We start from the raw sequence: 16,249 nt of genomic DNA, 5'->3' as shown, positions 1-16,249 counted from the left end.
CGTGCCTGTTTTACAGGTAAATAATTTGATTGAGTAAGTTGTTCAAGCCTGGGAGTTCCTTTTGGAAAAAGATTTTGTTTATTTGAAATGCAGAGTGGCCATTGCTACAGCCACTGTTTTTGCTACAAAGGCATGAACTAGCTGAGGCCAGGAACTACGGACTCCTTACTGGTCTTCCACTTGGTTGTCAGGGACCAAAGTGCTTGAGCCATCCTCCCTGCTTTGCCAGGCGCATCACCAGGATTCTGGACTGAAAGCTGAGCAGCCTGGGTTCAATGGGATGCCAGCATTTCAAGTTGCAGCTTACTGTGCTGTGTGTGTCTTACCCTCATGTGCCTTGAAGCTGGGCACTGGCCCCAGAATGTCATTTTTTTAAAAAAGTTTTTTTTTAAAGATTTATTTATTTTGGGCCCGGCAGCGTGACCTAGCGGCTAAAGTCCTCGCCTTGAAAGCCCCGGGATCCCATATGGGCGCCGGTTCTAATCCTGCCAGCTCCACTTCCCATCCAGCTCCCTGCTTGTGGCCTGGGAAAGCAGTCGAGGACGGCCCAATGCTTTGGGACCCTGCACCCATGTGGGAGACCCGGAGGAGGTTCCAGGTTCCAGGTTCCCGGCTTCGGATCGGCGCGCACCGGCCCTTTGCAGCTCACTTGGGGAGTGAATCATCGGACGGAAGATCTTTCTCTCTGTCTCTCCTCCTCTGTGTATATCTGGCTGTAATAAAATGAATAAATCTTTTTTTTATTTTTTATTATTTTTTTAAAGATTTATTTTATTTTTATTACAAAGTCAGATACACTGAGAGGAGGAGAGACACAGAGGAAGTGGAGCTGCCGGGATTAGAACCAGCGGCCATATGGGATCAAGGCGAGGACCTTAGCCACTAGGCCACGCCGCCAAGCCCCGAATAAATCTTTTATAAAAAAAAGATTTATTTATTTTTATTGGAAAGCCAGATATACAGAGTGTAGGAGAGACAGACAGAAGGATCTTCCATCCACTGATTCACTCCCCAAGTGGCCACGATGGTTAGAGCTGAGCTGATCCAAAGCCAGGAGCCAGGAGCTTCTGGGTCTCCCATGTGGGTGCAGGGTCCCAAGGCTTTGGGCCGTCCTCAGCAAGCAAGGAGCTGGAAGGGAAGTGGAGCAGCTGGGACATGAGCCGGCACCCATATGGGAATCTGGTGCCTGCAAAGCAAGGAGTTTAGCCACTAGGGTACCACGCTGGGCCTAGAATGTCATTTTTTACACACAGTTCCAGTGAAAAACAGGCAGCTGACTCATTCACTACCCAAGGTAAGCAGATCCTTTTCAACAGTCTTTCTTTGGTTAAGTCCCACATCACAGGAAACTCCCTGAAAAGCTTGTGAAAGCTTCCCCTTTAAATCCTTTGGTATTCTTACAGAAGATTGTTACGTTGATTTTTCCTTCTCATTAAGGGATACCTTTCAATCTGTACTTTACAGCTTAGAGTTCTGTTGTGAGGGCATGAGTATTGTCTTTGGAATGTACCTGAGCTAAGGTACCCTGTGAGTTCTCAGTTAACATCGTGCAATGAAAATGATTTGAACCTTTGGCTGGCCAAGTAGTCTTCCAGATCAACTCAGCTACCAGAAGAGCATAATATGTCATGTGTAAGTGATATCTGTGCCACTATATCCCGAAAGACCTGTTCTCCTATTACGTATTAGTCAAGGCAATAGCTGTAGGAGGATCCCCAAAAGAATCAGGAAATAGGATCTGGCACATCAGTTTTGTCATGCCAATAGCATGCCCCAGGCCAAACCTATTCCACTGCATACCTGTTTGCCTTCTGTTTAGTTACTGCCATTAACAGTGTCTGTTACCCAGGCTTGGAACTGCAGATTCATTTCTGATCAACCCTCTCCCTCTTTCTTCTCTCTCTCTTATTCCCTTCCTTCCTCATAAGCCTCTGTCCCTTCTGTCCCCTCAAATGCTCTAATCCCCACATTTGAGATTTCAGATGTTTGTGCTGTAGTAGTATTATACAGGGAGTGAGTGCGTGTTCTGTCCTTTTCAATCCATTCTTTACACTTTAGGCACTCATATGGGATCCCAGTGTGTGCAAGGCAAGGACTTTAGCCACCAGGCTACCGTGGCAGGCACAAAATCAGGAAATTTAAGCTCTCCCCATAGGTGTTACATTGCTTTCAAATAAATATGTTGCCTGACTTACCACTCACAACACCCCATATCCTTTACCATGTTGGGAAATATCTCCTCCCTTGTGTGGTGAGGAATGAATCTTTGCATAGGTAATGAGTGATATATTTACTTTTCTTTTTATATATTTATTTTTATTTTAAGGGAATATTTACAGAGAGGAGAGACAGATCTTTCATCTGCTGGTTCCCTTCCCATAAGTCAAGAGCCTGAGAACTTGAGCCATCCTCCGGGAAGTGGAACAGCCAGGACATGAATTGATGCTCAGATGGGATGCATATGTTGTGGGTGGAGAATTAGCCAACTAGCCCACTGTGGTGCACTAACATGCTGACCCAAAATATATATTTTTTTAATGGAGACCAACCAAATGATAATAGGCATTTTACCAAGGCAGTGAGAAAAAGACTGTACACTTGACCTCCTCATGTTTCAGAAAAGCTGTGTCTTCAGAGCGGATCATTGAGGCTCAGCTCAAATGTCAGCTACTTGAGGGCCTTTTAAGTCACCAGTTCTAAAATGATCTCGACATCAAAGCATCTTATTTTTCTTCTGAACGCATCATACTTCCTTAAATTATTGATTGGTTTACTTGATGTTATCTTTCCTTACTAAAATAGAAATTTCTTGGGCCCAGCGCTGTGGCCTAACAGCCAAAGTCCTTACTTGGGTGTGCCGGTATCCCATATGGGCGCCCCGCCTCCCATCCAGCTCCCTGCTTGTGGCCTGGGAACAGTCAAGGACGGCCCAAAGCTTTGGAAACCTGCGCTCAAGTGGAAGTAAGTTCCTGGGGTAAGTTCCTGGCTCCTGGCTCCGGATCGGCACAGCACTGGCCGTTGCAGCTGCTTGGGGAGTGAATCATCAGACAGAAAAAAACCCACAAATTCCTTAAGATAGGGATTTGTTAATACTTCATTGTAGGAACTCAGTATGTGTTGTAGAATGCATGAATTAAGTGAGCTGTACAAGCATACCCTGAATAAAACGTTGTCAAGTCATTAAAAAAAAAGCTTACTAGGTTTGGTGTGATGGCTGATTTGGCCAATCCTCTTTCTTCAAGCACTAGGATCCCATACGGGTGCTGGTTCGCATCCTGGCTGTTCCACTTCCCATCCAGCTCCCTGCATGTGGCCTGGGAAAGCACGGGAAAATGGCCCAAAGCCTTGGGACACCTGTACCTCCCTGGGAGACTGTAGGACATTGTGACCCTAGAAGGTCAGGGAGCACAGGATTACAATTGATAAGATAATATTTCTATGAAAACAACTGGGTGGATGCCATTTGTGTGACTGAGTATCATTTGTAAGAGAACAACCCAATGGATACCTTTTGTATAACTGATTGGATATCATTTGTATGAGAACAACTGAGTGTGTACCATTCGTGTAACTAAATGGACATCATATGTATGAGAACAGTTGAGTGGACAGCATGGGAATGAGAACACTTGTTGGGATATACAAAACAAAAGGAGTTCCAGACAAAAGCATAGAAACAGTGGATGGGTTTTGTTGATAAGCTCAATACATGCTTTATTCCATATGACTCTCAGTCTATAAAATCTGACTGTTTTAGCCACTTTGGAAGTGAACCAGCAGCAGAACATCTTCCTGTATCTCCTCCTGTCTATAAATCTGCTTTTCCAATAAAAATAAATGAATCTTATTAAAAAAAAAACAAACTTATGAATATGTTCATGAGCTAGAAAGTTAACATTTTATAAATGTGAAACACTATATGCATTTTGAAATCTGGATTTTACATTTTCATAGACACTGGCTCCTATATATCTCAATTTTTATGCTAGATATCCTACATTCTTGTGTTTAGAACAGGACAACTCATCAAATATACTTTCAGTAAACTCTGACCGAAGGGGCCTGTATTGCAATCTGGTAGGTAATACTGCAGCCTCTGTAGTTGGTATCCCATTTGGGCGCCAGTTCAAGTCCCAGCTGCTCGACTTCCAGTCCAGCTCTCTGATAATGCACCTGGAAAAGCACTGGAAGATGGCCCAAGTGCTTGGGTCCCTGTACCCATGTGGGTGACCCAGATGTAGTGCTTTGGCCGAGTCTATACAAAAAGTATAACCCCAATTTAAAGAAATCCCACATTTAAATAAAACAGTAGTTTGTCCCAATATTTAAAAATTTTTAAAAAATTTATTTTTATTGGAAAGGTGGATATACAGAGAGGAGGAGAGACAGAGAGGAAGATCTTCTGTCCGATGATTCACTCCCCAAATGGCTGCAACGGCTGGAGCTGAGCCAATCTGAAGCCAGGAGCATGGAGCTCTTCTGGGTCTCCCATGCGAGTGCAGGGTCCCAAGGCTTTGACTGCTTTCCCAGGCCACAAGCAGGGAGCTGGATGGAAAGCGGGGCTGCCAGGATTAGAATCATCACCTATATAGGATCCTGGTGCATGCAAGGTGAGGACTTTAACCACTATGCTATTGTGCCTGGCCCTGTCCCGATATTTTTAAAACAGCTTGTATTATTGTGTAACACATCTGAAACTTTTAATATATTCATTTTAAAGCCTAGCTATTAACTTGTAAGTGTTCTCAAGTCTTTGATATTTCTATACAACAGCTGTGAAGTAGAATAACTTTTCAGAGTGTAAAGTAGTTATTTAGTGTTAAAATAACTTACATAGCAGAGTGAAGTCACTTGAGCGGAGGAGGTCCTTGAAAGAAGTGGTCACCACTTCTTTATTTGTGACCTGATACACCAATAAAATTAAGAGGTCAATGACCAGGAAGAAGTTGAAGGCTGAACCTCTGACAAAATTGCGTTGCTTGAGAAACCAAGAAAAGGTTGAACATTTTCACTGGAGTGTTGATATTATTAGTAGAGAAAGAAACAGATGGGCGCGCGAGGGCTGATGGGACAGAGCGGAGGAATGAGGGAACTGCGAGCCAGGCCCCGCCCCCGTTTCCCAGGCAACCGAGTAAACACACTCCTTATTCTTTCCTTCATGAACTCCGCTAGGTTTTAAGAGGTGGGCAGGAAGCCGCGGGCAGAAGTCCGGCAGAGATGTGCTCTTTCGTGAGAGTGGGGTCTCCCAAGGTATTGAAAACTGTCCCAGAGCCCGCGGAAACAGCTCTCCTCTCAGACGGAAGTGCCCTTGGAGGAATGAAAGGGTGTGGATGGAAGTCTCCCCTTGGCACGGAGGTTGGACATGCAAGAGAACGGAACGAGCATTTAGGAAACCGGAGTGTCTTCGTGGGAACAAGATCTCCTTTGGGGTTGGGACCTACAGTGGGGTTAGGAAAAGATTCCCCGCGTGGGGAGATACCAGAGTGGAAGTATAAGGAGAGGGTAGCGTTACCAGGAACACAGTCTCCACAAAGCCAGAGGTGTGAAACGGGACTAGACAGACAGATAATTTCAGGGATCCCCTCGGAGAGAGACTGGTTAGGAGCCAACAGGGCCTCGGCCTCACAGGGGTCACAGCTTGCTCCGTGTACATTCCCAGGAAGAGTGGGGTTAGGGAGAGAGTGTCCTAACGGGAAGTTAACACAGTGTGTTAGTCCGCAGGCCGTGGGGACCAGGAATATTAGCTCTGAAGGGATTGAGGCTTCAAAGGCACACCCACCTGTTTTGGGTAGGGAACAGAGTCAGGAATTGGAGAAAGAGTCCACTTGCGTTGTCGCAAAACCCAGCCCAGAACTGAAACCCCCTGTGGAGGTGGATATTGGGCTACCCCAAGCAGAGGACCTAGCTGAAGGCAGGACTGCAGAGCCCCAGATGGGCTTGGTAATCGAACCTCCCCAGTGGCACCTTGTCCCACAACCTGAAGAGAAAAAGGAGGCTGAGAACATTGAACCAGGAGTGGAACCTCTGGATTGCATCAGACCCATCTACTATGGGAAATTTTTTGATCGGACACCTTGCTGGCCAAGCGTAAGTGTGTTTTTTTTAATAGTACTTTCTAGCAACTATGTATGATAGTATCTTTTTTTTTTTTTAAAAGATGTGTTTATTTTTATTGAAAAAAGCAGATTTACAGAGAGGCGAGACAGAGACAAAGCTCTTCCGTCCGATGGTTCACTCCCCAAGTGACCGCAATGGCTGGAGCTTCTCCCAGGTCTCCCAGACGGGTGTAGGGTTCCAAAGCTTTAAGCTGTCCCCCCAGGCCACAAGCAGGGAGTTGGACAGGAAGTGGGGCTGCTGGGATTAGAACCGGTGCTCATATGCGATCCAGTGCATTCAAGGCGAGGACTTTAACCGCTACGCTATCGTGCCAGGCCCGTATGATAGTATCTTAATGAAGATGATTTTAAAAAATGTGAATTGGGGTTATGGAGAAAAAAAAATAAAAAATATTGTAGTCCTATTGATTACCCACTGAACTCTTTCCAGATGTTACGTTGACTGCCTTAGAGTGTCGGGCCCCTTCCTCAATGTCAGCTTTGCTTTCTGTGCGTATCAGTGGTTCTTTGTTTTTCCTTTTTGACGTTCATTAACTCCCTCAATCTTTTTTTTCTCAAATTTCTCACATGTTGAGACATTTGAAGATACAGGCTGTATTCTAATGTTCTTGTTACTAAATGGAAGCATTTCTTTTTCCACTCATTATTTAGTTTATGAGGTGTTTTTCCTACAGCAGTGACCATGTGCGATCTTTGTGCTGCACACAGAGCAATAAAAGACAAAGGGCCCATGACCTCTGCCCTCTGCAGGTAGACTGATGCCTGTGATGGAGGCAGAATTAAATAAATATTATCTAAATATCCAAATGGTTGGAAAACAGTTGTGATCGTTCCGTCCTAGCAGATCCTTTCATGTACCTGTGGAGAAGATGTAAGAGGCCTAAAATGGAGGTGAAGCCGAGCCAACATTAGAAGCTGCCAGTACAGTATTTGGAAGAATGAGGTGAAAGCATTTTGGGCGAAGCCAAACACAATGATAACCAAAGCTTCTTGTGTTTTGGGAGACACAGCGATCCTGGTGTTGAGAAATTCAGATGAAGAAACACATAGGAGAAACTGACACTTGATCGTAGAAGAAACCTTAAGGTGAAGGATACGTGGGGTAAAACGTGGAAACATGATTACTAGTGGGTGTTAATGAGGAAATAAATAAATGGAACTTTTAGCGTATGATTCTGGTAATGCTGATGACGGTGCGCAAGGATAGAGGGTGGATGATGGGTAGAACGTCAGGCCATTTTAAGGTAATGATGCTGTGACATTAACGTAGAAATCAGAAAAAACAGAGCAACCTGGAAATAGGAAGTGTTGTGTGTCTGTGGTGAGATTGAGGAAGTTGGCAGGTTACCTAGGAGTTTCTACATCGGTAACGATCTCTTTGGAAGTCTGACAAATGAATATTGAAGCTTACCTATGTGCCGTCTTGAAATGGATGGAGAAGCAGCTAGGGAGATCATTATTAATGTGGGGCAGTGGGATTCCTGAGTGAGGATGGAAGAGAAGATCCAAGGCAGAAACTCGAGGCCCGCTACGAGTCAGTCCGTGGAAGAGATGTCAGGTGAGTGCTTGCGGCAGACCACAGTGTGATGGCCACTCAGTGGATGAATCTGTTTTTGGTGGTGAAGAAAGGCTAACTGGTAAAGTCTGGGGGAGATCAGCATCCACGGCCCAGTGCGATGGCTCGCTGGCCCAAATCCTCACCTTGTATCCACTGGGATTCCATATTGGTGCCAGTTTATGTCCTGGCTGCTCCACTTATCCAGCTCCCTGCTTATGGCCTGGGAAAGCAGTAGAGACTGGCCCAAAGCCTTGGGACCCTGCACCCGCATGGGAGACCCAGAAGAAGCATTGGCTCTTGCATTTGGATCAGCTCAGCTTGGGCCATTGCAGCTATTTGGGAAATGAATCAGCAGATGTAAGAGCTTTCTGTCTTTCCTTCTCTCTGTAAACCTGCCTTTCTAATAAAAATAGGTAAATCTTAAAAAAGAAGAAGAAAGTTTCCTTGAGAGTTGAGTTGTGGCATAGCATGCTAAGCCTCTGCTCAGGATGCCAGCATCACTTATGAACGCCAGTTCCAGTCCTAGCTGCTCCACTTCCCATCCAACTTCCTACTAATGTTCCTGGGAAAGTCGTGGAGGATGAGCCATATACTTAGACCACTACATGAGAGACCAGGAAGAAACGCTGGGATTCTGCTTTGTCCTGGCATAGCCCCGGCCATTTCAGCAGTTTAGAGAGTGACGCAGCAGTTGGAAGAATCTCTGTCTCTCTTTCTCTCTCTAGAACTCTGCACTAAAACAAAAACAAAATATCCTTAGGACATTCTGGGAGTAGAGAAAGATCTCACATGCTGAGATTAGAGAAACATGGTCTGCTAAAGGAGTTGCAAGGCTCCCACTGAATTTTGTCTGAATTGGCCGACTTTTGTTCCGTAGAAACCCTTGTGTCTTTGACCCACTTTGCTTTCTGGTTCCCTCGTTGGATTTCCCCAGCCCCTGAATGTTTACTTGACCAAGCCGGCTTCCTGTTTCTACATTGGTTCTGCAGTTTATGGCTTCTAATCTGATCTCATGCAGGTTCGGATTCCAGTTTCTGTTTCCCAAACGGGCAATTCTAAAATCTCTGCTTCCTCCCCTTGCTTTTCACACCCCCTTTTCAAAAGATGAGGGGACTGGGAGAAAAGACGGTCAAGCAGAGAGTGTCCAGGAATGGTAAATCTCTGATAAACCGAACAGGACACTGATGAACTAATTTTGGAGATTAGGAAAATAAGCAGCATTCCAGAATGGCATCCTAGAGGGAGAATTTATATTACATAACCGAAGAGTGAATGGGAGATCAGAATCGGAGAAAACTGTTATGAATTTTTTTTCCCTAGGAAGCATGATAGTAAAGTAAAGGAATAAAGATTTCTTTAGGATCTATGCAGTGAACCAAATAGACTAGAAGCATCAGAACGGAGAAAGGGGTGGAATCAGATGGAGCAGGAAGGGATAGAATTAGGGACAAGGGCAAGATGAGGGATTATGCTTGTCCAGGAAAAAAAATCTAGCTTTTAAAATAATGTCTTTAAGGTTTATTTGAGAGGCAGAAATACAGGACAGGGTTGGAGAGAGAGAGAGAGAGAGCGAGCGAGAGAGACAACATGCTTCCCTCACTGGATTCTTCTCCCAAGTGCCTGCAGTGACTAGGCTGGGCCAGAGGTCAAACCTGGGGCCTAGAAACTCAGTCCTGGTGTGCAACATGTGTGGCAGGGACCCAACTCCCTGAGCTACCACCTGCGGCCTGCCAGGGTCTGCACTGATTGAAAACTAAGATCATCAACAAGAGCCAGGAACTGAACCCAGGCACTTCAGTACAGGATGAAGGTGTTCTTTTATAACTTTTTTTTCCCTTTTAGAACAGCTTTATTTATTTGAAAGGCAGAGTTACAGAGAGAGAAGAGAGGGAGGGAAGGGAGAAAGAGAGAGATCTTCCATCTGCTGATTCACTTGCTGAATGTCTGAAAGGGTTGGAGCTGGGATGATCTGAAGTCAGGAGCCAGCATCTTCAGGTCCCCCGTGTGGATTCTGGGACCCAGACGCTCAGGTTGTTCTATGCTATTTTCCCAGGCCATTATCAGGGAGTTGCATTGGAAGAAGCCACTGGAATTTGAACTGGTACCCATATGGGATGCTAGCACCGCAGGTAGAGGCTTAGCTTGCTATGCTGTAGTGCCAGCCTCCTTAACTGGTGTTTTGACCGCTAGACTGGCCCTCAGCAATTTTCTTCACATTAACACATTTATTTTTATTGTAACTGAAATGTTACAGAAAATTATGAAAATAACCATAGCCTTCAATGCCTATTAGGAGTTTGATGCATTTGTATTAACATCTGTTGTTAGTTGCTGTATCTGCATCGGTATTCATGAATTTTTGCAAGTATTAATTCATTTGATCTCAGAACACTTTTATGAGGTATCCTCTATTAATAAAATCTATTTTACAAATGAGGAAGCAGGCAGATTAATGTAGCAAAATTCATACAACTAAGACTGATATTATTTGAAATCACAAATTCTGACTTGAGATTCTTTGTGGTTTTTTAAAAAATAAGGATCTATTTATTTAGGAGGCAGAGTTTCAGAGAGAGAGAGACAGATCTTCCAAGCTCTGGTATATTCCCCAAAGAGCTAGGCCAGGCTGAAGTCAGGATCCAGGAGCTTCATTCAGGTCTCCCACGTGACTGCAGGTGATGTCCTGTCAAACGTGATCCTGTGTTCGTTGTCCTTCTGGAATCACAATGTCCTTCTACACCCAGGTACATTAGCAAGCAGTGGAATCAGAAGCGGAGCAGCTAGGACACTAAATGGTGCCAGTAGGAAATGTCAGCATTGTAGGCGTGGCTTCACCCACTACAACATAACAGCACCAAATGCATTATTTATTTTAAAGATTTACTTTAGTTTTTATTGGAAAGACAGGCATACAGAGAGGAGGAGAGACACAGAGAGGATCCTCCGTCCGCTGATTCACTCTCCAAATAGCCGCAACGGCTGGAGCTGAGCCCATCTGAAACCAGGGTCCCAAGACCTTGGGCCGTCCTTGACTGCTTTCCCAGACTACAAGGAAGGAGCTGGATGGGAAGCGGGGCTGCTGGGATTAGATCCGGAGCCCGTAAGGTCCAAAACCTTGGGACCCTGGCACCCACGTGGGAGATCCAGAAGAACCTCCTGGCTCGTGACTTTGAATCTGTTCAGCTCTGGGCATTGATGCCATTTGGGGAGTGATGGAAGATCTCCCTCTCGCTCTCTCTTTTCTTTTCTTTGTGAATCTACCTTTTCAATATAAATAAAATATTTAACAATTATTTAGATTTTAATGGATTACTATTAACATGTTGTCATTGCAAACGTTTTATAAATGTTTTTAATGGTTAAAAAAACCCTTGGTTCTAAGTTAATTGATTCCCTTTATTTGTATTTATTTATAATTATTTATTTATTTAAAGATTGTTTTTTCTTCTTTATTGGAAAGGCAGACATACAGAGTGAAGGAGAGAGAGAGAGAGAGAGAGAGAGAGAGAGAGATCTTGCACATGTTGTTTCATGTTCCAAATTTCTCCAGTGACTGCAGTGGCTGAATTGTGTCCACCAGATCCGAGAATGAATGGGGTGGCCAGGTCTGAACCTCCAAGATGTAAGCTGGAGTAAACCTTTCTCTTTCCTAAGAAGGTCTTCTTGAGGGGTTTTTGATTTAAGCAGCAAAAATTGACTAAATTAGCTAAAACTGACTAATATGAATGCTGGTTTGCATGAGTTCATTTACATCTCAGCGTAGGAAGCAAATAAATTTGAGCAAGGTTGAAACTGAGAGTTAAGCACAGCCTTGAGGTGTGTTAGATGGGAATTCCTGCTCTTATCAGCCTGAAAAAAATCAATCTCCAAGCACAGCTGGTTGGCATTAGTGTGCTGTGAGGAAACTGCCTTGCCGTAGGGACTCTCATTTTGCACTTTGTGCCCCAAGGTGGTGTTGAGCTGCGTGTGAAGGTTTGCTGGGATGGGTTTGTGAAGTCCATTAAGTAAGTCCTTCTAGAGGAATAGTCATTACTATGGAAACAAAGCAGCAGTGAGAAGTTTCCAGGAAAGTTTTTTTTTTAGTCTCCAAGATTTCAGTAGACAGAAGCAGAGGACAGTTAGCCTTTGGATGGGTGCTTGGTTCTTGGGAAGTACACTGCCAAGACAAATATCTCTGCAATGGGCATTTCTGTAAGACATCCTGAGACTGTCAGTTGTTTTCCAGTAATGCTTTATGGCAGAAACCCTGAGGGTTATTAAGACAGAACAACTGAAGTGTGTGAAGTGTATTGATATTGATGCTGAACCAAGAAGTAGAAGGAAGACATGAAAGGTTCAAAAACTAGTGTCTACAATGGCTGGATAATGTATTGGGCAGTGAATGCAATCAAAACTCATGAACTCGGGTCCGGCGGCATGGCCTAGCGGCTCAAGTCCTCGCCTTGAACGCGCCAGGATCCCTTATGGGCACCAGTTCTAATCCCGGCAGCCTTGCTTCCCATCCAGCTCCCTGCTTGTGGCCTGGGAAAGCAGTCGAGGATGGCCCAATGCTTTGGGACCCTGCACCCGCGTGGGAGACCCGGAAGAAGTTCCTGGTTCCCGGCTTTGGATCGGTGCAGTACCGGCCATTGCGGTCACTTGCGGAGTGAATCATCGGACGGAAGATCTTCCTCTCTGTCTCTCCTCCTCTGTGTATATCTGACTTTGTAATAAAAATAAATAAATCTTTAAAAAAAAAAGAAACTCATGAACTCATACTGAAATAAATATAGTGAATGAATGAAGACTAAGGAACCGAGCTTTTTGCATCATAATGACAATGTGTAAAAGAAATATTGAAATGAAAAAGTAACAATTTGGCAAGTTTTACAGTATGAATGATATTTATGTACAATAATTAGTAATTACAAAAGAAATATGACTTCATGGTAGAAAAACTTAACTGAGTGTTCAAAATTTGCACTAATAAGTCGGATTGACAATGTGTGCACACACCAGTTTTTAGATCTTCCTACTGAAAACGTATAGATTAAATCTAATTGTAGGAAAACAATGCTGGAAAGACCTGCCTTGTGGCACAGCTGATTAAATGGCCACTTGTACTTGCATTCCATATCAGAGTGCTGATTCTAGTCCTGGATACTTTATGTCCAATGCCACTTCATACCGATGGACCTGGAAAAGCAACCCAAGATGGCCTCGGTGCTCGAGTTCCAGCCACCCATTTGGGAGACCAGGATGGAATTCCAAGCTCCTGACTTTGGCCTGGCCAAATGTTGTAGCCATTTGGGAAGTGAATTGGAGATTTGAAGATCTCTCTGTCTCTCCCCACAACTTCAGACAAATAAATCTCCGCTCCCCCCAAAAAAAATAGAAAACATGTTTCAACCCAAACTGGGGGATTTTTTGAAAAAAGATTTATTTTTATTGGAAAGGCAGATTTAGAGAGAAGAGACAGAAAGATCTTCATCCCCTGGTTCACTCTCCAGATGGTCCCAATTGCTGGAGTTGAGCAAATCTGAAGCCAGAATTCAGGAGCTTCTTCCAGGTCTCCTATAACAGGTTCAGGGTCTCAAGACTGGGCCATCCTCTGCTCTTTGCTAGGCCATAAGCAGGAGCTGGATGGGAAACAGAGAAGGCAAAACACGAACCAGTGCCCATATGGGATGCTGGTGTTTGGAGGAGGGGATTAGTCAGTTGAGCTATCGTACCAGCCCCAAATTGAGGGACATTTAACAAAGTAACTGGGCAGTGCTTTTCAAAAAATGTTAGTAAATATTAGCAACTATTCTTGACCGAAGGAAATAAAGTGAGATGAGAAATAGATGCTATGCACTTGTGGTTGTCATGGAGGTATCTGGCCCAGATCTCACTTTAAGAGGACTTGCTGTGCATAGTTGATTGATGGCCTTCCCTTGTTGCCTTTATGCAACTATTGCAACGTTCAGTAGGCCACAGTCCCAATGACTGAACATGACCAGGTTGCAAGAACTGATTCTCTTTGTATAACATGGGAAACTTATTTTCAGGGACCACACACACTGGCTTGACCAAGATTTTTTCAGAACTATGTTCTAGTCTGAGGCTCTTATTTTTTAGTGTTTCTCCTTCTATTTGTGAATCTGCCTTTCCGATAAAAAATAAATAAAAATTTAAAAAGACAGTTCCATTTAAAAAAAACGAGAATTCAAATGATAGGGGTTAGCATTGTGACACAGCCGGTAAGGCCTCAGCCTGTGATGCGGGCATCCTATACGGGTGCTGGTTTGAGTCCCAGCTGCCCCACTTTCAGTCTAGATACCTGCCAGTTACCTGAGAAAAGCAGGGTAAGATGGTCTGAGTCCTTAGGTTCCTGTTACCCATATGTGAAACCCCTGGCAGGAGCCTTTCAAGTGGCCCAGCTCTGGCCATTGTAGCCATTTGGGGCATGATGTAGCAGGTAGTATATCTTTTGTTCTCTGTACTTCTGGCTTTCAAATAAAGAAATAGACCTTTACAAAATTAAATATGACAATAAAAATTCAATGGATGAGGGGTAGTGTTGTGGTGCTATGGATTGAGCCACCGCTTGTGACACCAACATTGCTTGGCAGAGTGCCGTTTTGAGTCCTGGCTGCTCTGCGTCCAGTTCTGCTTCTTTCTGGTAATCCTGCAAGGCTACTGGATGGTTCCCCAAGTACCTGGGCATTTGCTACTCAGTTGGGGGCCCCAGGTGGCATTCTGGATTCCTCCTGACTGTTGTGGTCATTTGAGGAGTTGACCGTTGGATGGAATATCTCTATCTATCAGATTCATGAAAGAATACATATTTAAAATTTGACAGAGGATTGGAAGATAACAAGAGAGTCATGACCACACAGTAGCAGAGGGGTGCGACATGTCAAACATAATAAGACATTACAATGGTGGGTATGTAGCAGTTATGTGCCTGCACCTTATATTGAACTAGTTGCTTGTGATCCCCCGCTCTGTCTGGTTTTTGACTTTAGCTTGTTGATAATGCAGGGTTGAGTTTCCAGCTCCAGGGTTGGAGTTCATTGTTTTCACCCTTCCTCTCACCCTGCCTTCTGTTGTGGGCACTGCGAGGGTCAACAAGCATCACTCTCCCTCACTCTCTCTCCTCCTATCTATGCGTCTCGCATAAATGTTTAAAAGTTAAGACATACTAAAAAAAAACAGGTATAAATGGCTTTCATTTTATGTGAAGAATCAAGACATGAAAACATAAGAATCTAATTGTAATTGATCCCCAAACAAATTTATTTATTTATTTATTTTTAAAGATTTATTTTTATTACAAAGTCAGATATACAGAGAGGAGGAGAGACAGAGAGGAAGATCTTCCGTCTGATGATTCACTCCCCAAGTGAGCCGCAACGGGCCGGTGCGTGCTGATCCGATGCCGGGAACCTGGAACCTCTTCCAGGTCTCCCACGCGGGTGCAGGGTCCTAAAGCATTGGGCCATCCTCGACTGCTTTCCCAGGCCACAAGCAGGGAGCTGGATGGGAAGTGGAGTTGCCGGGATTAGAACCGGCGCCCATAAGGGATCCCGGGGCCTTCAAGACGAGGACTTTAGCCACTAGGCCACGCCGCTGGGCCCCCCCAAACAAATTTAATGATTTATTTTATTTATTTGAAAACCAGTGTTGCAGCTAGAGAGAGAGAGACACAGTGCAAGATCTACTGATTCACTCTCCAGATGGCTGCAACAACAGAACTGGGCCAGTCCTAAGTCAGGAGGCAGGAGCTTCTTCCAGTCTCCAATGCGGGTTCAGGGTCCCAAGGCCTTGGGCCAACCTCAGCTGCTTTCCCAGGCCACAAGCAGGGAGCTGGATGAGAGGTGGAACAGCTGAGACAGGAGGCAGTGTCCATATAGGAAGCTGGTGCTGCAAGGCTAAGGATTAGCCAGATGAACTATTGTACCAACCCCCGCAATTCTTATTAGTATTTATGTGCGTAGGAATTCATAAACAACAAATGATACAGAAGTGGTTAGAACCAGGGACTTATATACCCCTTTATCAAAGAAAGAGGGCATAGGTTCAAGGAATATAGGGAAGAGATTAGGAAATACATGGGGGAACTAATGGAAGGTAAGAGCTATCTGAGAAAGGTGTGCTTATACCCATGGCTGGCAGGACTGTGATCACTTGTTGCCTCCCAGGGTATGCACCGACAGGAGACTGGAGTTGGAAGCAGAGTCAGGATGCGGACCCAGGCTCTCGGGCTGGAATGCTAGTGTTTCAAGCGCGGTCTTACCTGCTGCATCAAATGTCTTCCTTTACGCCCCCTTCCTTTTTTTACCCTAAGTTGCCAGGGTAGATTTTACTCAAAGGTTGGCACTGAAATCACTGTTTTTTCACTAATTTCCTGCCTTGGAGCCCCAAACCTCTCTTGCTGATTCATGATTTCTATTTCCAGCCCCCTTTTTCTAAATTTGTGCTGTCTGCTTGAATCCTCCCTTTCTCCCCCTTGGCTGCCTAGCTGTTGTCTGCAGACTTTTTTTTTTATTCCCAGAGATATCATGCGTGGTATCTCTTAAGCATTCGTGGTTTCTCCCTGTAAGGGGAATTC

At 44.5% G+C, this 16,249-nt stretch overlaps 1 protein-coding gene across 1 annotated transcript in view; it reads left to right on the top strand.

Annotated features, from left to right (window-relative positions):
* Window positions 1-5,142: 5,142 nt before the first annotated feature.
* Window positions 5,143-16,249, top strand: part of EFHB (EF-hand domain family member B) — a 38,164-nt gene continuing 27,057 nt past the window's right edge. The window contains exon 1 of the mRNA XM_058657191.1: window positions 5,143-6,087. Within this exon, the coding sequence (XP_058513174.1) occupies window positions 5,218-6,087 (870 nt within the window). The 5' untranslated portion in view covers window positions 5,143-5,217. The remainder of the gene's footprint in view (window positions 6,088-16,249) is intronic.

Source organism: Ochotona princeps, chromosome 30 (genome assembly GCF_030435755.1).
Source record: "Ochotona princeps isolate mOchPri1 chromosome 30, mOchPri1.hap1, whole genome shotgun sequence".
NCBI lineage: Eukaryota > Metazoa > Chordata > Mammalia > Lagomorpha > Ochotonidae > Ochotona > Ochotona princeps.
This window is presented reverse-complemented; position numbering and strand designations above follow the sequence as displayed.